At 33.2% G+C, this 24,856-nt stretch overlaps 1 protein-coding gene across 1 annotated transcript; it reads right to left on the reverse strand.

Moving 5' to 3' along the window:
• Window positions 1–405: 405 nt before the first annotated feature.
• Window positions 406–23,336, reverse strand: LOC124373133 (AN1-type zinc finger protein 2B-like). Its single transcript, XM_046831528.1, is given in 9 exon segments — window positions 406–1,417; window positions 2,175–2,244; window positions 4,160–4,317; window positions 4,608–4,962; window positions 6,309–6,409; window positions 6,411–6,464; window positions 6,755–6,938; window positions 9,352–9,394; window positions 23,157–23,336. Coding segments are annotated over 9 exon segments (1,221 nt in total). The 5' UTR covers window positions 23,212–23,336; the 3' UTR covers window positions 406–1,216.
• Window positions 23,337–24,856: the final 1,520 nt, after the last annotated feature.

Raw genomic sequence — 24,856 nt, forward strand, 5'->3', positions numbered from 1 at the left:
ATAAAACACTCTAACATCAACAACGATTTATAATTAAAAAATTAATTAAATAAACTATTTAAATTGGACCAAATTTACTCTAGTATGTATGCCTATGTTACTTCCAGGAACATGTAGAATCACTGTACAAAATTTCACGATGTCTCGTGCATTGGTTCCAGAGTTATAACGGAACATACAAACAAACATTCGCATTTATTAGATATAAATTTAATAGATCACAAGAGGAAATAACTTGAGGATTCAAAATTAACATATAATAAAAAAAAAAAAAAAAAAAAAAAAAAAAAAAAAAAAATAGAACATCATGCTACCTATGCATTGGTGTACATACATAACTGGCTGTTGTCACACAACCCTTATATGAATATGAGGTTTAAGCTCTTGTGAAGTCAAAGGTATTAATGAATAACAAAAATGCATATATTTCTTTGGTGTCTGATGATGAAGTTAACAGTATTTTAATACAATTGTTGCACTAGGCTAATTGAGGACAGAACTACTACACAAGTAGTCTAGTTATAATTGATTGAAATTTACATTTATATGGCCTACATAAATTTATTTCAATCTTTTATTTCCAGTCAAAGCATGCGAATCTCACACTTGCCAATGTATTCTTATGCTGTACAAACCAATCACATTGATTAGAATATTACAAAACTGATGACAATACAAGACATGATGGAAAACAGTAGTTCTACTTATATACATTTGGCAGAGAGGCCCTATTATTGACAAATTTAGTAACATAAAAATTTATACTTTCTCTTCACGTACATTTTGAAGCTATTTATTTTCATAATTTTTGTTTTAGCTAAAGAATTCTGAGTTTCAAATAGAAATCAAGAAGCATGCGATATTAATTTACTTTTTTATGCACTGGGTTTTATGTTTTACACATTAAAAATACAATGAAATAATGAATTCAGGAACTAAGTGATAAAAGCAATATTAAAGTTCAGAAATATTAATTCACAACCTTCTCTTCCACATGGTTTATGCTGTAGGAGTCACAGAAATACAATTAAAATAAATAAGTTAAAGCTAGTAGATATTTCCAATAAAACAAACAGCCTAAAATAACTTAATGTACAGTATCTATTTTGTTAAATACAGTGTTTTTAAATATTTGGCAGTGTAAAAAATACCAAGTTGTTGTGTCATAGTGGCTGTAAGGATGTAGCCTATAACAGTATTGTGTGCTTTTAGTGTTTTATGAAACAGCACAGTTAGACCGGCTATTGCTAGGAGTGTTGCTTGTGATGGGTCGTCTTGCTGTACGCTCACTCTCTGCTATTGCCCGAGCTAGGGCTGCATCCGCTGCCAACTGTTCCTCGGGAGTTGTGCTCTTGTTTGTGTGTTTCTCTTCCATCATCGACAGTTGAATTGCTCGAGCCAGTGCTTCATCTTCACTCTACATTTATATGTAAACCAGTTAAAATTATTAAAATATTAGAAACCATCATTAAATTTATATTAATTATTTTCTAAAATTTGTGTTTTTAAAACCATTTTAAAATTTAGTACAGTTATTTACAATTTAGTAAGGCATAAAATATATGTTAATATAAATATTATTTAAATGAGGATTTAAGTTATATATGACACTTAAGTAATGCATGTAATTAATTATTGATACAAATTTATGTTGGGTGCACACTTGTTACCAATCTTATCTTGAGCAACTTTTTACTTTTTAGATAAAAAGATATTTTTCATCTTTCTCAGAGGTCTGGTTTTTTATATTTAACTAGGAGACACCTCTGTTAACTTGCCATATTTGCTTGTTTCTCCGTTCAGCATAGCAAAGTTTGTTACATAAAGGTTGGTTGACAATTTTTGTTCTGAAGTGTCATGACATTTATGATGAGGCAATTTGTGTCAAAAATATTATCTGAATCCTAGATTTGGAACTGAAATAAAAAAATATTAAATTGCCTTTGTAACAGTTTTTTGAATAAATTTAGCTATGAAATGTAAATATAGTATGTACTTTGTTAATCAAAGAAGCAAAAAAGTAACATAATTGTGTCAAGGTAAGCGTTTACGTACTTATTACTTGAGCAAAGTTAATTTCATACAATAAAAAGATTTGTATCTTAGGCTTAGTTTTTCTTATAAAAGCTATTTGATTCTAGAAGTAATCTACTGTACTTTAGCGTGCTACTCACCAAACTTCCTTGGACGGAGGCAACTGCAGGAGTCTGGGTTGGCGCTGCAAGCCGAGCCGTAGCTGCTTGTCTGTAAAAAACAAACCTTAACATGACAACATTATCTTTTTATTTCAAGCATAATAAGATATATTTATGAGTTTGTATAGTACATCTGATTTCAAAATAACTTACTTTTAGTTACTGAAACACATACAAAAACAGTTGCTCTTGAATATACATGAGTGATGTTTTCTTAGTTGTGTGATGACAATGATTATGAGTGATGTACATGAATACTAAAGCAAGGACTACATGAATACGCTGTACTACACTTCAGTCAGTTTAAAGGGATGTGAGTTTTTTTTAACAAACACAGACAAACACATAATTTATGTGCTACAACAGGTCATGATTTCATTATGAAATAAGGATGTTTTTACAAGACTCCCATCACACCAGGTATAATGATTTCATTTGAAGATAGTGAACATACTGCATTCTAGAACTGCTAAAGCTCCAAATAAAGAGAAAACAGCAATACCTGATGAGATAAAAACATCTTGTAGTACAATGTAATGAAAATGGGAAAGTATTTATGAAGTGCGACGGCTTACATAAAGCAAACGAAAACAAACTAAGTTTACTGATTATTTTTGTAATGTAGTTCAAATGCTTCCAGTTTGCATCCAATTTTAAATCCAAGATTTACGACAAAATACTTATAAATCATTAAGATCAACACATATAACTAAATCTGCCACTGTACCAAAAGTAGATATTATCAATATTAGTAGTATTAGAGTACTGAATGTGACATTTTTCTGGTTTACATGTAACACCATTTGCTCTCGTGGCCTTCTGTTTATATCAATAGTAATAATTTAACAGTGAAATCAGCATATTTAAATTAATTTAGTGAGCAATACAAATGTTAAAATGATGTAAACATCAATGTGGTATAATTTATTTGTGACAACCATAATACTGTGCAATCTTTTTTATACTTGGGTAATTATGACAGTGTAATGAAAAGTACTGTCCATATGTCATACTATTTTGTCTTCTGGTTCTTGATCGAATTTACAAACAATTTTCATGTTTTTCGATTTCAACCCAAAAAAGGCCACCTTTGGTACTAACTGTGAACTATACTATTCCTTGGTCAAGTACTTCAACTATTTTATTGACAAACCTAAATATAAAATTCAATGTACATCAATTCTTTTAATGGCATTCAAAACGGTTGTGTCTTGGAGAATGTAAAAACACAGAACTATATAGACAAATTAAAATAATAAACAAAGGAAGGCACAAGCAAAAGAACTAGATTTAAGGAATTTTATTAGGAAACAATCTTCTGCGCTACAGCTGAATATTGAAGAATGATGAAAAAACAACTGACAGTGGCCTCTTTCATTTTGAAAGACCTCATGGATTAGAATTAGATTATCGGATAATTGTGTTTCTTTTACAAAAATAGTTTTTCCAATAATAAGAGCTCCTCCTTAAATGTATAACATCACAGGCTAAAACAATGCTTAATAGAAATAAAATCTCCAGCACTAGCAAAATTGAGGAAGAATCAAGTGCACGGCAATGAAAATACAAATAAAAAAGCTTTGTTAATAAGATGGTTTCAACTGCAACGACCCACCTCTACTGATCTGATCCCATTATAAACAAATAAGATTTCACCCTCAAATTCTTACCAATATTAAAGAAAAAGAATGACACATATCTATCTTTTTTTTAAATGGTAAAAAAATGTACAGAAATAAAAAAAGTACAAAGTAGTATACTATATCAATATATTCTGTATAAAATATAGGTTGTTGATTGGTTAATTAGGGCCATGCATTAAACATAATCTTCATTTAAGTCAAGACTTGCATCACAAGTTCATTGATATTATTAAAAGCATATTAAATATTGTTTTTAAACTATTTGAAATAATCTATTTTTCCTAATTCCATGACATTTTCAAACTGTATTACACAACTTACGCAGCTAAATTTCGCGTTGCTGCCTGTCTTCCTTGACACTTGTGGTCGGCAGCAGTGTGGCGATGGCGAAGGCAGAAGTTGAGAGAACACTCATTACAGACTACTCGTACTATTTCCTTCCCCTTGCAGCCTTTCATGGAACATTTGTTGGTAAACACCTAAAAAATTAAAAAAACATAGTGCTTGTAATACGTTGATTATTTCTTCTAATACAAAATTTATGTCGAGTATTTTCTACTTTATGAATTATCCATTACTTATTTGTTCCTCCACTTTTTTGGACACTTAAATTTTGTTTACTTTTTGGGATTTTCTAGTAACATTATCCTTATGTAATTTCTTTATGTAAGGGAAACATGGGAAAAGAAACTTTTTTGAAAATATTTGTAAATGTAATACATTACTGCTGAAAGTACAGAAATTATACACTATTAAACATCACACTGACCTTCCGTTTGTTCTTGGCTGGGTCGGACTGGCAATCTGTGTCAATGTGGGCCCCCACAGCAATGTCTGGAGGCTCTCCACGACGAACTGGGATTGGCTTATTGCAGAGGGGACAGACAGGAACCTGCACATCCTTCTTGTAGGCAGAGGCACAGTTGTGTCCCATATAACTCATGTGTTCGTGACTACATTCAAACATTATAAGAAAGTTGTTCCCATTCTTAACAAGATGAAATAATGAGAAAAGAACAAAGGAAAAATAGAATAACAACCGATCTGGAAATATCGGCCACACATGCACAATAACAACTTCAAATATTTCTACAGATGTATATTTATTCATCCTTTGTTCAAGCCTTTAAAATATTACCTACACAATATTTCAGAAGGTGGTAAATTATAAAACGTAGAGATAACATGGATTCTGTTATATTGTTAACCTACCAATATATACAACATCTACCAAATGTTTTGTATCAAAACCTTCCTGTCAGATATATCCTAATAAGTTTTTTGATGTGCTTTTTCTTTTGTTCTTTTCTTATTGTTTTATATATATGACAAGAATGACAGGACACAGAATTTGATTATAAACACCAAGATTTAAAGAAAACTGTCGTGACTCATGGTATAAATCACAATGAAACTTTTGAAAAATACATATTCAGTCAAACCTATTCGGCAAGTACATACAAATTCAAACCCAATTTACCTCAGAACATTAGAACAAGCACACCAATTGGTTTTAAAGAGCAAAATTCCACATGGACTCAACATCAGATAACTTAGCCAAAAACGTCTAAATTTGAAATCAACATATAGAACAATTGTTTAGTTCATGTCATCTGTATTTATTATTATTACTTATTCACTGTTTATTTACTTTCGTTTGTACTGTTTTCTTTTATATTTTATACAATTTTTTGCACCTGAAGACGGTTTTCACCGAAATATAGTGCCAATGTTTTAAAAACACTTTGTTTTAATTGTAAAGTAATTTACTACAAATAATATATATATAAATAAAATAATAATAAACAATAAAAAAAACAAATAATAATATATATATATATATATAAAATTACTCCTAATTACAAAATTTTATATTTAAACAAATACATGTATATTTGATCCTTTTGAAACTTACATGGTTTTAAAAAAAACATTTTTTCACAGAACTGAAACTGTACTCTTGGTGGGGTTACATTTGAACAACATGTAAGAATACAACAAATATAATTTTTAGTCTATATATATAATTTATTACTATCTAAACAGCTGTTTGCCGCATTATAGAAAGTGTAAAAATTGCCATTCTTATAGCAATATTTAATACATTAATTTAAAAAGTAGAATATTTTAAACATTATTAAACAAATAAGATTTCACCCTCAAATTCTTACCAATATTAAAGAAAAAGAATGACACATATCTATCTTTTTTTTAAATGGTAAAAAAATGTACAGAAATAAAAAAAAAGTTACACAAAGTAGTATACTATATCAATATATTCTGTATAAAATATAGGTTGTTGATTGGTTAATTAGGGCCATGCATTAAACATAATCTTCATTTAAGTCAAGACTTGCATCACAAGTTCATTGATATTATTAAAAGCATATTAAATATTGTTTTTAAACTATTTGAAATAATCTATTTTTCCTAATTCCATGACATTTTCAAACTGTATTACACAACTTACGCAGCTAAATTTCGCGTTGCTGCCTGTCTTCCTTGACACTTGTGGTCGGCAGTGTGGCGATGGCGAAGGCAGAAGTTGAGAGAACACTCATTACAGACTACTCGTTACTATTTCCTTCCCCTTGCAGCCTTTCATGGAACATTTGTTGGTAAACACCTAAAAAATTAAAAAAACATAGTGCTTGTAATACGTTGATTATTTCTTCTAATACAAAATTTATGTCGAGTATTTTCTACTTTATGAATTATCCATTACTTATTTGTTCCTCCACTTTTTTGGACACTTAAATTTTGTTTACTTTTAGGGATTTTCTAGTAACATTATCCTTATGTAATTTCTTTATGTAAGGGAAACATGGGAAAAGAAACTTTTTTGAAAATATTTGTAAATGTAATACATTACTGCTGAAAGTACAGAAATTATACACTATTAAACATCACACTGACCTTCCGTTTGTTCTTGGCTGGGTCGGACTGGCAATCTGTGTCAATGTGGGCCCCCACAGCAATGTCTGGGGACTCTCCACGACGAACTGGGATTGGCTTATTGCAGAGGGGACAGACAGGAACCTGCACATCCTTCTTGTAGGCAGAGGCACAGTTGTGTCCCATATAACTCATGTGTTCGTGACTACATTCAAACATTATAAGAAAGTTGTTCCCATTCTTAACAAGATGAAATAATGAGAAAAGAACAAAGGAAAAATAGAATAACAACCGATCTGGAAATATCGGCCACACATGCACAATAACAACTTCAAATATTTCTACAGATGTATATTTATTCATCCTTTGTTCAAGCCTTTAAAATATTACCTACACAATATTTCAGAAGGTGGTAAATTATAAAACGTAGAGATAACATGGATTCTGTTATATTGTTAACCTACCAATATATACAACATCTACCAAATGTTTTGTATCAAAACCTTCCTGTCAGATATATCCTAATAAGTTTTTTGATGTGCTTTTTCTTTTGTTCTTTTCTTATTGTTTTATATATATGACAAGAATGACAGGACACAGATTTGATTATAAACACCAAGATTTAAAGAAAACTGTCGTGACTCATGGTATAAATCACAATGAAACTTTTGAAAATACATATTCAGTCAAACCTATTCGGCAAGTACATACAAATTCAAACCCAATTTACCTCAGAACATTAGAACAAGCACACCAATTGGTTTTAAAGAGCAAAATTCCACATGGACTCAACATCAGATAACTTAGCCAAAAACGTCTAAATTTGAAATCAACATATAGAACAATTGTTTAGTTCATGTCATCTGTATTTATTATTATTACTTATTCACTGTTTATTTACTTTCGTTTGTACTGTTTTCTTTTATATTTTATACAATTTTTGCACCTGAAGACGGTTTTCACCGAAATATAGTGCCAATGTTTTAAAAACACTTTGTTTTAATTGTAAAGTAATTTACTACAAATAATATATATATAAATAAAATAATAATAAACAATAAAAAAAACAAATAATAATATATATATATATATATAAAATTACTCCTAATTACAAAATTTTATATTTAAACAAATACATGTATATTTGATCCTTTTGAAACTTACATGGTTTAAAAAACATTTTTTCACAGAACTGAAACTGTACTCTTGGTGGGGTACATTTGAACAACATGTAAGAATACAACAAATATAATTTTTAGTCTATATATATAATTTATTACTATCTAAACAGCTGTTTGCCGCATTATAGAAAGTGTAAAAATTGCCATTCTTATAGCAATATTTAATACATTAATTTAAAAAGTAGAATATTTTAACATTATTAAATATACCTCCCTGTTTATACTTTCAAATGAAATTAACAGCAAGATATCAATGAGTCAGCACAATGTGCTATGAACTTTTAACAAGTTTATTTTGTGGTTCATGCTATGTCAATTAAGGTAGGTGATAAGTAAAACAAAGTTGTCTCATTGGTACCTGATGCATGTATTACTGACAAGCCCCTAACATCCCAATGAAACCTCCCATGACCAGACTCCCATCCAAAATGCAGTTTGTTCCTTCTATTCAGTTTCATAGGCTACTCTGCTTCACAAGCCATGGCTCATAAAAGTGCAATCACAAATTGCCTTCACAGCTACTTTACTTTTGGATGTTATTGATATCTATGCACATTAATCGTTTGGTATATAACCACCATGCACATTTTTCAACTGCTTTTACATTTGCTTGGAAGAAAGTGGCATATTTTGGAAGAGCAACGTAATTGTAAATCCTTGACATACTGTCAATAAATCGGAAGAAGAAGCCAGGCTGTCTTCTTTAAACAGGATGTATTATTATGTTACATTTACCTTTGACATCTTGAGTATTAGAGGCACGATAGCTGTGTTTGCAAGTGTTTTGCATACAATTAGCATAATACTTTAGCATTGCTGGTGACCACTCAAAATACACTAAGGTTCTCCATAAAAAACTAAGGATGGACAAAAAAACTCACCAACTGTCCAGTTACGTTTGATCGTTAAACCTTGCAACTTTACAAAAAGTTTGTTTATTCTCTCAGAAATTTCTAACCTTGCCACTTGGACGCTTAACTTCGGCATCTGACTGTCAGTGTAGTGTACTAAAATGTTTCTTCAGAAAGTGGAGTTCCTTTGTAAGCTATTTAAATCTTCCTGCTACACAGATATTTAAAGACTTTTCAAATGAATATATGTATAGTTTAACAGAAACATTTAATAATGACCTCCTTTAACATTTCAATATGACTCCTTATATTAGTTCTCTCCTTCACCTTCTTGTTCTCCAACACTTCTTATAAATTTTTTATAAATACAATGTTTTTATTGATTGTATCGTTATAATTATTAAGTTACTCTAATTAAATTTTTTTTAAATTTGACATCACGTTGATGAACAACAATTAAGTTAATGAGGTAAGAGTTTCAAACGTTTGTGTTCAAGTGATACTGTAAATTGCTAGGACCCTAATGTGCTGGTAATTAAATTGGCTAAGGTAATCATGATTCTTATGAATAACAACTCAGACTTACCAAAATATTTTCTCACATGCATCACATTTTACAGGAAGAAAATCTGAAACATACAATATAGGCTAATTGAGTTTAAATCTTCCTCAAAGGATAATAATTACATTTGTCTAAAAGAAATAAAGTATTTAAAATGTAGAATGTAATCTGACAAAATAATATTAATACACCAGTACTCTCTTAGTAGTTTGACAGATATACATCCAATATACCACTGGTTTACCAAAAATGTCGGACAATAAGTGGGGTTGTATTCATTTTAATAATTATTTTATTTAATAGTAATGTATGTACACTGATGTGATAAATTTAAAAAATTTACAGAATGTAGCCTATGTTTTTTACATTTTTAACAGTACAGATTTATATTATTGCATTAATATTATCTTGTAAAAGTATTTTAGTATATTACTTTAATAATCTAACAAATTATTGACAGTTGAAAATCATTGACTAAACATATCAGAACTTGTCAGATAGTGTTGAGACCTTGGTTAGTGTAAAGCCCTCCATACACTATCCAACTCCGACCGACAAACCGTACCAGGTTAGCCTGAGATTAGAACACAAAATGCACTATGCTCTATGGACTATCGAACTTGGTCTGGCGCACAACACTCTTAACACGGTATGTAATCCATTTTGCACTGTTTACAGCGAAGGTAATATACCAGAGGTTAGGCTAACTCTGTGTTGTGAGGTTCATTTATCACCACACACTATCAAACCCAAACATAACCCTGTCCACCATCCGACCAAGGATGATGAAACAAGTCAGATAGTGTATACATAGGACAGCAGACTGTTAACTAGCCTTCTCCTTCTACCCGTGATGGTTCAGTCCTGCATTGCTGGATCAGAGGGATCATGGGTCAATTTAAAACCTGTTGCCAGTTAATGAAGTTGCTTTTATAATAAATTTTGTTTTAGATAGTAATAGTAGCCTAATTTACTCTTTAATCACTCACTTGCATAATGCTTTATGATATAAAATATTTACCAAAAACATTTCCAAATGGGTCATTCCACATCAATTCAACCAAAGAAAAATCACTTTCTCACCTACCATCTCAGATTTTGATGAAACTTGGCTTGTTTGTTCTACCCATGAAGATAAGTCACCATGCCAAATTTTAATACTGTACCTCTTACCGTTCCCTTTTTATAGCCTTTCAAAGTTTTGCATTTCCGCAAATTCTAACCTATGGATATCGCAAAATGAAGGACGCTTACGTTTCGAAAATAATTTGTAACTTTTTTATTTACCATTAAATCTCCATGAAAATTTATAGGCTGATGTCAACGGAAGAAAAACATCCCTCGAGATAGTACCTATCAGTAAAATATCAAATTCTAGATGGGCTGATCAGAAATATAAATTGAATTGTAATGGAAAGGCAATTATGTACCGTGCAAATCATGTGATGCCGCGTGGCCTGCCGTAATCAGGATTCTCGAGAAAGATAAGATAACAGCGACAACAATACCTGGAAATGCTTGTAAGTTTGTAATTTTGTAATTAAAGAGTTGTTTTTTCGTTCTATCATGTTTGTTTCTATAAATTTCTATTTTTGTGTTCTTCATACAGGTGTGGTCGGTATAATCCCAAAGTACCATAGATACTTTTATATCAATTTATAGTCTAGGATTTGAGATGCGAATATTAGGTATCGATGATTACATTCTTCGATATACAGTAAATAACCGGGTCCGCTTTTCGTACCCTAGGCTACCACCGACGTGAAAACTGGCCATAGATTCCATCCATAAAAAGAACGAGTACGGGGAACTAGTTCCTAAATGAATCATAACCTAGTTCATCAACTCAAACCATACAAAATATATATTTAATTAATAACGTGAAGATAAATACTACAAATAAAGATTTTAAATGAACAAACAGTACTTTTATGATAATAATCCCCTTTTATAGCAGCAATTTTTCAAGACTATACTCAATTAAAAGGCAAGTTTTGAGAAAACCCTATAAAAGGGTCCATACCTTAAAAACGTACGAACCAATTTTGATAAAACTTTCTGTACACATTCACTACAAGGTCTAGTATACTAAAATACAAGCCTCATTCTTAGGCCACGCCTATTTCCGGAGCCACATAGATTTTACAGGCCTAGTGCTAACAAAAAACCAATCTATGGACAGCCATATCTCAAAAACGTACGAGCCAATTTTGATAAAACTTTCTGTACAAATTCACTACATGGTCTAGTATACTAAAATACAAACCTCATTCTTAGGCCAAGCCTATTTCCGGAGCCACATCGATTTTACAAGCCTAGTGCTGACAAAAACCAATCTATGGACAGCAATATCTCAAAAACGTACGAGCCAATTTTGATAAAACTTTCTGTACACATTCACTACATGGTCTAGTATACTAAAATACAAGCCTCATTCTTAGGCCACGCCTATTTCCGGAGCCACAATAACTTTATAGGCCAAGTGCTAACAAAAACCAATCTATGGACAGCCATATCTCAAAAACGTACGAGCCAATTTTGATAAAACTTTCTGTACACATTCACTACATGGTCTACTATACTAAAATACAAGCCTCATTCTTAGGCCGCGCCTATTTTCGGAGACACATCGATTTTACAGGCCAAGTGCTGACAAAAACCAATCTATGGACAGCCATATCTCAAAAATGTACGAGCCAATTTTGATTAAACTTTCTGTACAAATTCACTACATGGTCTAGTATACTAAAAGACAAGCCTCATTCTTAGGCCACGCCTATTTCCGGAGCCACATCGATTTTACAAGCCTAGTGCTGGCAAAAACCAATCTATGGACAGCCATATCTCAAAAACTTACGAGTCAATTTTGATAAAACTTTCTGTACACATTCACTACATGGTCTACTATACTAAAATACAAGCCTCATTCTTAGGCCGCGCCTATTTCCGGAGACACATCGATTTTACAGGCCAAGTGCTGACAAAAACCAATCTATGGACAGCCATATTTCAAAAATGTACGAGCCAATTTTGATTAAACTTTCTGTACAAATTCACTACATGGTCTAGTATACTAAAAGACAAGCCTCATTCTTAGGCTACGCCTATTTCCGGAGCCACAATAACTTTATAGGCCAAGTGCTAACAAAAACCAATCTATGGACTGCCATATCTCAAAAACGTACGAGCCAATTTTGATAAAACTTTCTGTACACATTCACTATAAGGTCTAGTATACTAAAATACAAGCCTCATTCTTAGGCCACGCCTATTTCCGGAGCCACATCGATTTTACAGGCCTAGTGCTAACAAAAACCAATCTATGGACAGCCATATCTCAAAAACGTACGAGCCAATTTTGATAAAACTTTCTGTACAAATTCACTACATGGTCTAGTATACTAAAATACAAACCTCATTCTTAGGCCAAGCCTATTTCCGGAGCCACATCGATTTTACAAGCCTAGTGCTGACAAAAACCAATCTATGGACAGCAATATCTCAAAAACGTACGAGCCAATTTTGATAAAACTTTCTGTACACATTCACTACATGGTCTAGTATACTAAAATACAAGCCTCATTCTTAGGCCACGCCTATTTCCGGAGCCACAATAAACTTTATAGGCCAAGTGCTAACAAAAACCAATCTATGGACAGCCATATCTCAAAAACGTACGAGCCAATTTTGATAAAACTTTCTGTACACATTCACTACATGGTCTAGTATACTAAAATACAAGCCTCATTCTTAGGCCAAGCCTATTTCCGGAGCTACAATAACTTTATAGGCCAAGTGCTAACAAAAACCAATCTATGGACAAGCCATATCTCAAAAACGTACGAGCCAATTTTGATAAAACTTTCTGTACACATTCACTACATGGTCTACTATACTAAAATACAAGCCTCATTCTTAGGCCGCGCCTATTTCCGGAGACACATCGATTTTACAGGCCAAGTACTGACAAAAACCAATCTATGGACAGCCATATCTCAAAAATGTACGAGCCAATTTTGATTAAACTTTCTGTACAAATTCACTACATGGTCTAGTATACTAAAAGACAAGCCTCATTCTTAGGCCACGCCTATTTCCGGAGCCATATCGATTTTACAAGCCTAGTGCTGACAAAAACCAATCTATGGACAGCCATATCTCAAAAACGTACGAGCCAATTTTGATAAAACTTTCTGTACACATTCACTACATGGTCTAGTATACTAAAATACAAGCCTCATTCTTAGGCCAAGCCTATTTCCGGAGCCACAATAACTTTATAGGCCAAGTGCTAACAAAAACCAATCTATGGACAGCCATATCACAAAAATGTACGAGCCAATTTTGATTAAACTTTCTGTACAAATTCACTACATGGTCTAGTATACTAAAAGACAAGCCTCATTCTTAGGCCACGCCTATTTCCGGAGCCACATCGATTTTACAGGCCAAGTGCTGACAAAAACCAATCTATGGACAGCCATATCTCAAAAATGTACGAGCCAATTTTGATTAAACTTTCTGTACAAATTCACTACATGGTCTAGTATACTAAAAGACAAGCCTCATTCTTAGGCCACGCCTATTTCCGGAGCCACATCGATTTTACAGGCCTAGTGCTGACAAAAACCAATCTATGGACAGCCATAACTCAAAAACGTACGAGCCAATTTTGATAAAACTTTCTGTACAAATTCACTACATGGTCTAGTATACTAAAATAAAAACCTCATTCTTAGGCCAAGCCTATTTCTGGAGCCATATCGATTTTACAAGCCTAGTGCTGACAAAAACCAATCTATGGACAGCAATATCTCAAAAACTTACGAGCCAATTTTGATAAAACTTTCTGTACACATTCACTACATGGTCTACTATACTAAAATACAAGCCTCATTCTTAGGCCGCGCCTATTTCCGGAGACACATCGATTTTACAGGCAAAGTGCTGACAAAAACCAACCTATGGACAGCCATATCTCAAAAACGTACGAGCCAATTTTGATAAAACTTTCTGTACACATTCACTACATGGTCTAGTATACTAAAATACAAGCCTCATTCTTAGGCCAAGCCTATTTCCGGAGCCACAATAACTTTATAGGCCAAGTGCTAACAAAAACCAATCTATGGACAGCCATATCACAAAAATGTACGAGCCAATTTTGATTAAACTTTCTGTACAAATTCACTACATGGTCTAGTATACTAAAAGACAAGCCTCATTCTTAGGCCACGCCTATTTCCGGAGCCACATCGATTTTACAGGCCAAGTGCTGACAAAAACCAATCTATGGACAGCCATATCTCAAAAATGTACGAGCCAATTTTGATTAAACTGTCTGTACAAATTCACTACATGGTCTAGTATACTAAAAGACAAGCCTCATTCTTAGGCCACGCCTATTTCCGGAGCCACATCGATTTTACAGGCCTAGTGCTGACAAAAACCAATCTATGGACAGCCATAACTCAAAAACGTACGAGCCAATTTTGATAAAACTTTCTGTACAAATTCACTACATGGTCTAGTATACTAAAATATAAGCTTCATTCTTAGGCCACGCCTATTTCCGGAGCTTTATTAAACCAATTTTATTTTCAATTTTCAGTTGCTTAATTAATTGTTTTAAATCATTAGTTTTCCAAACCCTATATGTTTTCTCCAATTGTGCAATTTTTTCCTTTTTAATTTTTACATAATCTGAAATCAAACTATTTAGGTTTTTCTCTTTTTCAACAGATATTAATTTAGGAACGCTAATTTAAAAAACATGAAACAAATATTGAGTAAAAAAAATCATACTTGGTTTCTACGCTAGCCTGGTAAACTTCTAACCAATTTTCACTAGCCAACAGCCTTAAAAATAAATCTGTGTTAGTTTTTGAAAACTTTCTACAATACCTTAAATTCACATAATAAAGAGTATTTTTGTACACCAAGAATTTCAAATAATTGCCCATCATGGTCTGATATACATGTTATAAGGCCAGATGTTTTTAATTTCTCAGTTGTAATATTAGTGAGGAAGTTATCTATGCTGGTTTCTGACTCGGAGGTAACTCTAGTAGGAAAATTTACTTTATAAACTAAGTTATAAGAATTTAAAAATACTAAAACAATTCCTATATGTACTGTCTTTGTTCAAAACATTGATGTTAAAATCTCCGGCTATGATAATATTCTTGAATTTATCATTTAATGTATTACATAACAAATCAAGTTACTCGGCGATACTGAGTACAAACACTGGATACTTGAAACCAGCATTATTTCCTTACTGTTCACGTTTTAAATACTAGAACTCTAAATCAGTATTTCATATTTGTAACGTTTTAAATACTAGAATACTTTAAATCAGTATTTTTAACGCTGAAAATACTGAGTATATTCCCTAATAAACACTGTTTATTTAATTAAACACAGTTTATGAGTACTTCTGTAAACAGCTGTAGTGATTCCTTTACATAAGAGTGGCCTAATTACCGACTGTAATAACTACAGACCAATCTCTTTACTTTCTACCTTTGCTAAAGTGTTTGAAAAGTTAATGAAGAAAAAGCTAATTAAATTTCTAGAAAAAACTAATTTTCTCAGCAACAATCAATTTGGTTTTAGGAAAGGTTTAAATACTGAAGCAGCATTAAGAAGCTTCATAGATAATGTGTATACAGGAATAAATTCAGGGCAGAAAGTTAGTGGTTTATTTTTAGATATTAAAAAAGCGTTTGATACTGTAGATCACACAATTCTTTTACAAAAGTTATACGGATGTGGTATTCGGGGGAATATTTATTATTGGTTTGTTAGCTATTTAACAAAGAGAAAACAATGTGTAAAAATTAATAATTCTTTTAGTGACTTCGGGTTTATACAATGTGGCGTACCTCAAGGGTCAGTTTTAGGCCCAGTACTTTTTATAATCTACATAAATGATCTTTGTGATTCAAATTTAAATGGAAATATTACATCTTTTGCAGACGATACAGCTTTATCGTATGTGAAAAATAATTGGGATGATATAGAGCAAGAGATGAATTCAGACCTTAAAGCACTGCAGTGGTGGTTTTCAAAAAATAACATGTTATTAAGCCCAGAGAAAACTAAGTACATCAATTTTAGTTTAAAAACAGATCAGCAAATTTTTAGTAATTCAATTTTGTATCGATGTGTCAATTGTTTGTGTAGTAACATTCAGTACCCACAGAACTGTGCTGTAGTATCCCAGTGCGAAAATTTAAAATATTTAGGAGTCATGCTAGATAGAGAAATCAACTGGAAGACACATATTGAAATTTTAAAACGCAAACTAAACAATATTTTAAGATTTTTTTTATTTTTTACAATACATTTGCACTGAAGAAGTGTTAAGAATGCTGTACTTCTCTTTGGTCAATAGTAGGCTTGACTATGGAATATTTTGTTGGGGTGGAGCCTATGAAACAAATCTAAAGCCACTTCTAACTCAACAAAAGAAATTCATAAGGTTGATTAAACGAAAACGAAGAATGGAGAAATCTTTTCCTCTTTTTGTTGATTTAAATATTCTTCCCCTTAAATATATGTTTGTTTTATAAAGTTTTAAAAATATTTTATGTCATAAGTGGCAATTTACCAAAATTAAAAAATAGTTACAAAAACAAATTAAGAAAGCAAGAACCAATACCAGTTCCAAAGCCTAACTTAGCATTTTTTTCAAATAGTTATTGTTTTTTGGGACCTAAAATGTTTAGTATCATTTCTTCAATTATTAGTTGTGAGAATATAAAGTTATTTTCAAAAACATTAAAGAAGTGGTTATTGGGTTTTGATAAATTAGATTTTCTTCTCTGCATAGATTCCTAGTTAATTAAAGAAAGTAACAGTAAATTTTAGTTTGAATTTATTTAAGTGGATTTTCATTTGCTTTGTAACTGCAGCAGCACACTTTTAATAAATTTTTTAGGAGCTTATAAAAAAATCAAAGTTTTATTGAAATTTTCTTTGAGCTAAAAATATTTTTGTAATAAAAGGAACCTCTCCACAGGCACTTGCCTCTAGAGGCCCTAGTTATTTTTGAAAATATTTCTTTTAATTTACGAGTGTTTTTGTTTTAATTTTATTTACAAGAATGTTACATTTTTATTTAAGTTTGCTCATTAGGTTTGTACATTGTGTATACCAATGCATATAATGTGTTATTGTAATATTTTCAAAAATAAATTCTATTCTATACTTCAGGACTAGTAAAGTAATCCGTACGAGAAAATATTTTGTACCTTGTAACAGAGTACTAGATACAAAGTACCTGTTATCTGTATTTTTTAGTTCTCAGTAACCGTTACAGATACTGTAGAAAAGTAACCGTTACAAAGTACTGATTACTGAAATACCGTCTCACCGCTAGTGGACAGTGGTTCGGTAGCTCCGGCATTTAGCAGTGAACAGTCCCTGGCGTAGGTTAAATGCAATTTATTCTGCACATTCAATATATTATAATGAAAACTGGCAGAAGAAACCGTATGGAATAGTTGTTATTAGTTGTTTAGTGTAGTGTTTAAAAAGTGTAAAAGTAGTGTGTTAAAGTAAAAGTAAAAGTTAGTGTGTTAAAGTAGTGTTAAAAAGTGTTTACCTACAAGTAAGTTTATCTTACAGTTACTTCAAATACATGTAAAGTATGAATGTAAGAATGTATAAAGTGGCTACAATATGTATGCGAGGATTAACCTAAATATGCTCTACGATTTTCCAGGTGAGTTGATTTAATAGATTAGATTTTTTTAGCACATAACCTAGATAGATTGGTTTTTGTCACCACTTGGCCTGTAAAATAGGTGTGGCTCCGGAAATAGGCGTGGCCTAAGAATGAGGCTTGTATTTCATTATAATAGACCATGTAGTGAATGTGTACAGAAAGTTTTATCAAAATTGGCTCGTACGTTTTTGAGATATGGCTGTCCATAGATTGGTTTTTGTCAGCACTTGGCCTGTAAAATCAATGTAGCTCCGGAAATAGGCGTGGCCTAAGAATGAAGCTTATATTTTAGTATACTAGACCATGTAGTGAAAGTGTACAGAAAGTTTTATTAAAATTGGCTCGTACATTTTTGAGATATGGCCGTCCATAGATTGGTTTTTGTCAGCACTTGGCCTATAAAGTTATTGTGGCTCCGGAAATAGGCGTGGCCTAAGAATGAGGCTTATATTTTAGTATACTAGACCATGTAGTGAATGTGTACAGAAAGTTTTATCAAAATTGGCTCGTACATTTTTGAGATATGGCCGTCCATAGATTGGTTTTTGTCAGCACTTGGCCTATAAAGTTATTGTGGCTCCGGAAATAGGCGTGGCCTAAGAATGAGGCTTGTATTTTAGTATACTAGACCATGTAGTGAATGTGTACAGAAAGTTTTATCAAAATTGGCTCGTACATTTTTGAGATATGGCTGTCCATAGATTGGTTTTTGTCAGCACTTGGCCTATAAAGTTATTGTGGCTCCGGAAAATAGGCGTGGCCTAAGAATGAGGCTTGTATTTTAGTATACAAGACCATGTAGTGAATGTGTACAGAAAGTTTTATCAAAATTGGCTCGTACGTTTTTGAGATATGGCTGTCCATAGATTGGTTTTTGTCAGCACTTTGCCTGTAAAATCGATGTAGCTCCGGAAATAGGCGTGGCCTAAGAATGAGGCTTATATTTTAGTATACTAGACTATGTAGTGAATGTGTACAGAAAGTTTTATCAAAATTGGCTCGTACATTTTTGAGATATGGCCGTCCATAGATTGGTTTTTGTCAGCACTTGGCCTATAAAGTTATTGTGGCTCCGGAAATAGGCGTGGCCTAAGAATGAGGCTTGTATTTTAGTATACTAGACCATGTAGTGAATGTGTACAGAAAGTTTTATCAAAATTGGCTCGTACGTTTTTGAGATATGGCTGTCCATAGGTTGGTTTTTGTCAGCACTTTGCCTGTAAAATCGATGTAGCTCCGGAAATAGGCGTGGCCTAAGAATGAGGCTTATATTTTAGTATACTAAACTATGTAGTGAATGTGTACAGAAAGTTTTATCAAAATTGGCTCGTACATTTTTGAGATATGGCCGTCCATAGATTGGTTTTTGTCAGCACTTGGCCTGTAAAATCGATGTAGCTCCGGAAATAGGCGTGGCCTAAGAATGAAGCTTATATTTTAGTATACTAGACCATGTAGTGAATGTGTACAGAAAGTTTTATCAAAATTGGCTCGTACATTTTTGAGATATGGCCGTCCATAGATTGGTTTTTGTCAGCACTTGGCCTATAAAGTTATTGTGGCTTCGGAAATAGGCGTGGCCTAAGAATGAGGCTTATATTTTAGTATACTAGACCATGTAGTGAATGTGTACAGAAAGTTTTATCAAAATTGGCTCGTACATTTTTGAGATATGGCTGTCCATAGATTGGTTTTTGTCAGCACTTGGCCTATAAAGTTATTGTGGCTCCGGAAATAGGCGTGGCCTAAGAATGAGGCTTGTATTTTAGTATACTAGACCATGTAGTGAATGTGTACAGAAAGTTTTATCAAAATTGGCTCGTACGTTTTTGAGATATGGCTGTCCATAGATTGGTTTTTGTCAGCACTTTGCCTGTAAAATCGATGTAGCTCCGGAAATAGGCGTGGCCTAAGAATGAGGCTTATATTTTAGTATACTAGACTATGTAGTGAATGTGTACAGAAAGTTTTATCAAAATTGGCTCGTACATTTTTGAGATATGGCCGTCCATAGATTGGTTTTTGTCAGCACTTGGCCTATAAAGTTATTGTGGCTCCGGAAATAGGCGTGGCCTAAGAATGAGGCTTGTATTTTAGTATACTAGACCATGTAGTGAATGTGTACAGAAAGTTTTATCAAAATTGGCTCGTACGTTTTTGAGATATGGCTGTCCATAGGTTGGTTTTTGTCAGCACTTTGCCTGTAAAATCGATGTAGCTCCGGAAATAGGCGTGGCCTAAGAATGAGGCTTATATTTTAGTATACTAAACTATGTAGTGAATGTGTACAGAAAGTTTTATCAAAATTGGCTCGTACATTTTTGAGATATGGCCGTCCATAGATTGGTTTTTGTCAGCACTTGGCCTGTAAAATCGATGTAGCTCCGGAAATAGGCGTGGCCTAAGAATGAAGCTTATATTTTAGTATACTAGACCATGTAGTGAATGTGTACAGAAAGTTTTATCAAAATTGGCTCGTACATTTTTGAGATATGGCCGTCCATAGATTGGTTTTTGTCAGCACTTGGCCTGTAAAGTTATTGTGGCTCCGGAAATAGGCGTGGCCTAAGAATGAGGCTTGTATTTTAGTATACTAGACCATGTAGTGAATGTGTACAGAAAGTTTTATCAAAATTGGCTCGTACGTTTTTGAGATATGGCCGTCCATAGATTGGTTTTTGTCAGCACTTTGCCTGTAAAATCGATGTAGCTCCGGAAATAGGCGTGGCCTAAGAATGAGGCTTATATTTTAGTATACTAGACCATGTAGTGAATGTGTACAGAAAGTTTTATCAAAATTGGCTCGTACATTTTTGAGATATGGCCGTCCATAGATTGGTTTTTGTCAGCACTTGGCCTGTAAAGTTATTGTGGCTCCGGAAATAGGCGTGGCCTAAGAATGAGGCTTGTATTTTAGTATACTAGACCATGTAGTGAATGTGTACAGAAAGTTTTATCAAAATTGGCTCGTACGTTTTTGAGATATGGCTGTCCATAGATTGGTTTTTGTCAGCACTTTGCCTGTAAAATCGATGTAGCTCCGGAAATAGGCGTGGCCTAAGAATGAGGCTTATATTTTAGTATACTAGACTATGTAGTGAATGTGTACAGAAAGTTTTATCAAAATTGGCTCGTACATTTTTGAGATATGGCCGTCCATAGATTGGTTTTTGTCAGCACTTGGCCTGTAAAATCGATGTAGCTCCGGAAATAGGCGTGGCCTAAGAATGAAGCTTATATTTTAGTATACTAGACCATGTAGTGAATGTGTACAGAAAGTTTTATCAAAATTGGCTCGTACATTTTTGAGATATGGCCGTCCATAGATTGGTTTTTGTCAGCACTTGGCCTATAAAGTTATTGTGGCTCCGGAAATAGGCGTGGCCTAAGAATGAGGCTTGTATTTTAGTATACTAGACCATGTAGTGAATGTGTACAGAAAGTTTTATCAAAATTGGCTCGTACGTTTTTGAGATATGGCTGTCCATAGATTGGTTTTTGTCAGCACTTTGCCTGTAAAATCGATGTAGCTCCGGAAATAGGCGTGGCCTAAGAATGAGGCTTATATTTTATTATACTAGACTATGTAGTGAATGTGTACAGAAAGTTTTATCAAAATTGGCTCGTACATTTTTGAGATATGGCCGTCCATAGATTGGTTTTTGTCAGCACTTGGCCTGTAAAATCGATGTAGCTCCGGAAATAGGCTTGGCCTAAGAATGAAGCTTATATTTTAGTATACTAGACCATGTAGTGAATGTGTACAGAAAGTTTTATCAAAATTGGCTTGTACATTTTTGAGATATGGCCGTCCATAGATTGGTTTTTGTCAGCACTTGGCCTATAAAGTTATTGTGGCTCCGGAAATAGGCGTGGCCTAAGAATGAGGCTTATATTTTAGTATACTAGACCATGTAGTGAATGTGTACAGAAAGTTTTATCAAAATTGGCTCGTACATTTTTGAGATATGGCCGTCCATAGATTGGTTTTTGTCAGCACTTTGCCTGTAAAATCGATGTGGCTCCGGAAATAGGCGTGGCCTAAGAATGAGGCTTGTATTTTAGTATACTAGACCATGTAGTGAATGTGTACAGAAAGTTTTATCAAAATTGGCTCGTACATTTTTGAGATATGGCTGTCCATAGATTGGTTTTTGTCAGCACTTGGCCTATAAAGTTATTGTGGCTCCGGAAATAGGCGTGGCCTAAGAATGAGGCTTGTATTTTAGTATACTAGACCATGTAGTGAATGTGTACAGAAAGTTTTATCAAAATTGGCTCGTACGTTTTTTGAGATATGGCTGTCCATAGATTGGTTTTTGTCAGCACTTTGCCTGTAAAATCGATGTAGCTCCGGAAATAGGCGTGGCCTAAGAATGAGGCTTATATTTTAGTATACTAGACCATGTAGTGAATGTGTACAGAAAGTTTTATCAAAATTGGCTCGTACGTTTTTGAGATATGGCCGTCCATAGATTGGTATTTGTCCAAAAATAGAAGAGGTCTAAAATGAGGGTAGTAATATAATACAGTAGACCATGTATTCAAAGTAATGTATTAAGTATAATCTATAGATATTTTTGTATTTGTTCTTTTTTAAATTATAAAATTTTATTTTAATAATATAATTTAATCCTGAAGTGATTGAACTGGTTCAGGAACTAGGTTAGTTGTAGTTCAGGAACTAGGTCAGGAGTAGTTCATGAACCAGGTTAGGATTCAAGTCAACGGATTAGTTCTTTTTATGGATGGAATCTATGGCCAGTTTCTCACTGCTAGGCTACCCCTAACAGGGTTTAAAAGCTTCTATCAAAGATCGGGTGACTTACAATTAACTATTGTTTGTGTTTGGTGATAATGAGGTTGCTTTCTGAACTCCTCCCATTTCTATGTCATATTTATGAATATAATTTCTGATTCTGTGGTTCCCAACAAGAGAAAATTATACCTTAGTTTAGGTATTTATTGGCTATATAGGTAAGAAGTCTATATAAAATGGGCTGTTTTATGAATTTTAGAAATACAACAAACTTATAACACTGATAAAAACCTAAATATCTATTTCAGAGTAGTCTCTGCTATTTTTATAACTTACCCAATTTCTGACAAGACGATTCTGCACACTGTTTACCTAAATGAGGAAACTCCATTTCACTGATTTTAAAAATATAAGCAGTATTCAATATTATTGCGTTTTACACTAGTATTGTGTTGAATGACGACACAACTTCAACACACAAGGAAATGCCCCTTTTAAACTAGTTGGCAATGAAAAGGTTTTATATATAAGCTAGGTCAATGCAAGTTACTAAATGACTTGCAATTCTGAAAGAACGAATCAATCTCTAGAACCTTCTTGGCCATGCAAGAGTATCAAAGCTTTACGCGAGACACATGAAAGGTATAATCATGTTTAATGTTGTACAGCTCACATCAATTTTGCGTCTTAACCATAAAATCCACAAAGTAACGTTCAAGTAATAACATAACCTTCAACGATTTCGATGCTCAAGCTCAATCATCTCATCAGTCATCTTAACCTGAATTCCTCATTCCTCATCTTCACACAAAACAGCTGTATATTTGTATAATCTAAGCCATAGGAACAAAGATGACAATTGCTAACATGTGTTTATATCACTTTTATTTCGCCCATACTTTGGGAAAAAATCATCTTATTTTACACGATCTTAGTGTGGAGTGTAGTAAGTTCATAGAGTGAGAACTATCATTCAGTACTCAGTATTTTTAAGTATTTCTTTTTAACTTGTCATGAATATGCATTACGAATATGCTGCAATAAAAAATTTTTATTTTGGATTAGTAGTATCAACTCATGGAAAGAGAAAAGTTCTCGCAAACTGACATTTAATTACCATTGTCTTTATTACATAGTTAAAAAAATCTCCATTAATATAAGGATGCAGAGAAGTGGATTGATATGCCAAAATAATGTGTTACAAAAGAGGTCAGCAAAGAGTGGCGGTGGTTTAATTTTGGCTTGTGCTAACGAGCATATTGAATATTGATAGAGAAGTTTTACCCCAAGAACTTTTACTTTAAATCAAGGAGGATTGAAGAATGTAGGGATAAGATAGCGTGACCAATAGTAAAATCAGCACAGAGATTAGTTCATATAGCAAATTTAACAATGTTGTATTCTTGTTGTTTGATTTTCGTGTTAACAGTATAATCTCCAATTATATTAAAGCACAAGGAAGTAGAAACCTTCGATACTTGTCCCTATTCATGGGGTGACTGCTAATTTATGCCTCTGAACAAAAGACGACTAGCTCAGAAAACTTTCAGTGCTTCCAGTGTCTATTAGTGCACCTGGAGAGTTGCCATTTATTGCTATTTTAACAATAGCTTTCTTGAGTGGGGGGGATGCTGCTGTAACCGAAGCCAAACACCAGTTAAAGGTTAACCAGTTAAAAGGTTCACTTACCCGCAGGTTCGGTGACGATTAGCAAAAAAATTAACTCTAATCACTTTCAAAGTCTACTCGTTACTTTATTATAAATTCCGATCAACTGAGACGGGAGGTACGGCACGTCTACCTCACCCCACCCTCAATTTCGTTATCAAACACTGCCATCTGCGATGCGCGCCTCGCTGATAGCAGCCTCTTTGTACTGTCCAGTCCTTATCATTCTTCTGGGCCTACTCCTTCCACCGGTAATCCAGTTACCCCAGAATTACAATTTAATACAATCGGTACAGTAATATACGTTGTCTTAGGTGATGAAAGGCTATAAAACATCTCTTATATAGACATTCTTATGTTCATGTACT

Source organism: Homalodisca vitripennis, unplaced genomic scaffold (assembly GCF_021130785.1).
Source record: "Homalodisca vitripennis isolate AUS2020 unplaced genomic scaffold, UT_GWSS_2.1 ScUCBcl_4868;HRSCAF=11293, whole genome shotgun sequence".
Classification (NCBI taxonomy): domain Eukaryota; kingdom Metazoa; phylum Arthropoda; class Insecta; order Hemiptera; family Cicadellidae; genus Homalodisca; species Homalodisca vitripennis.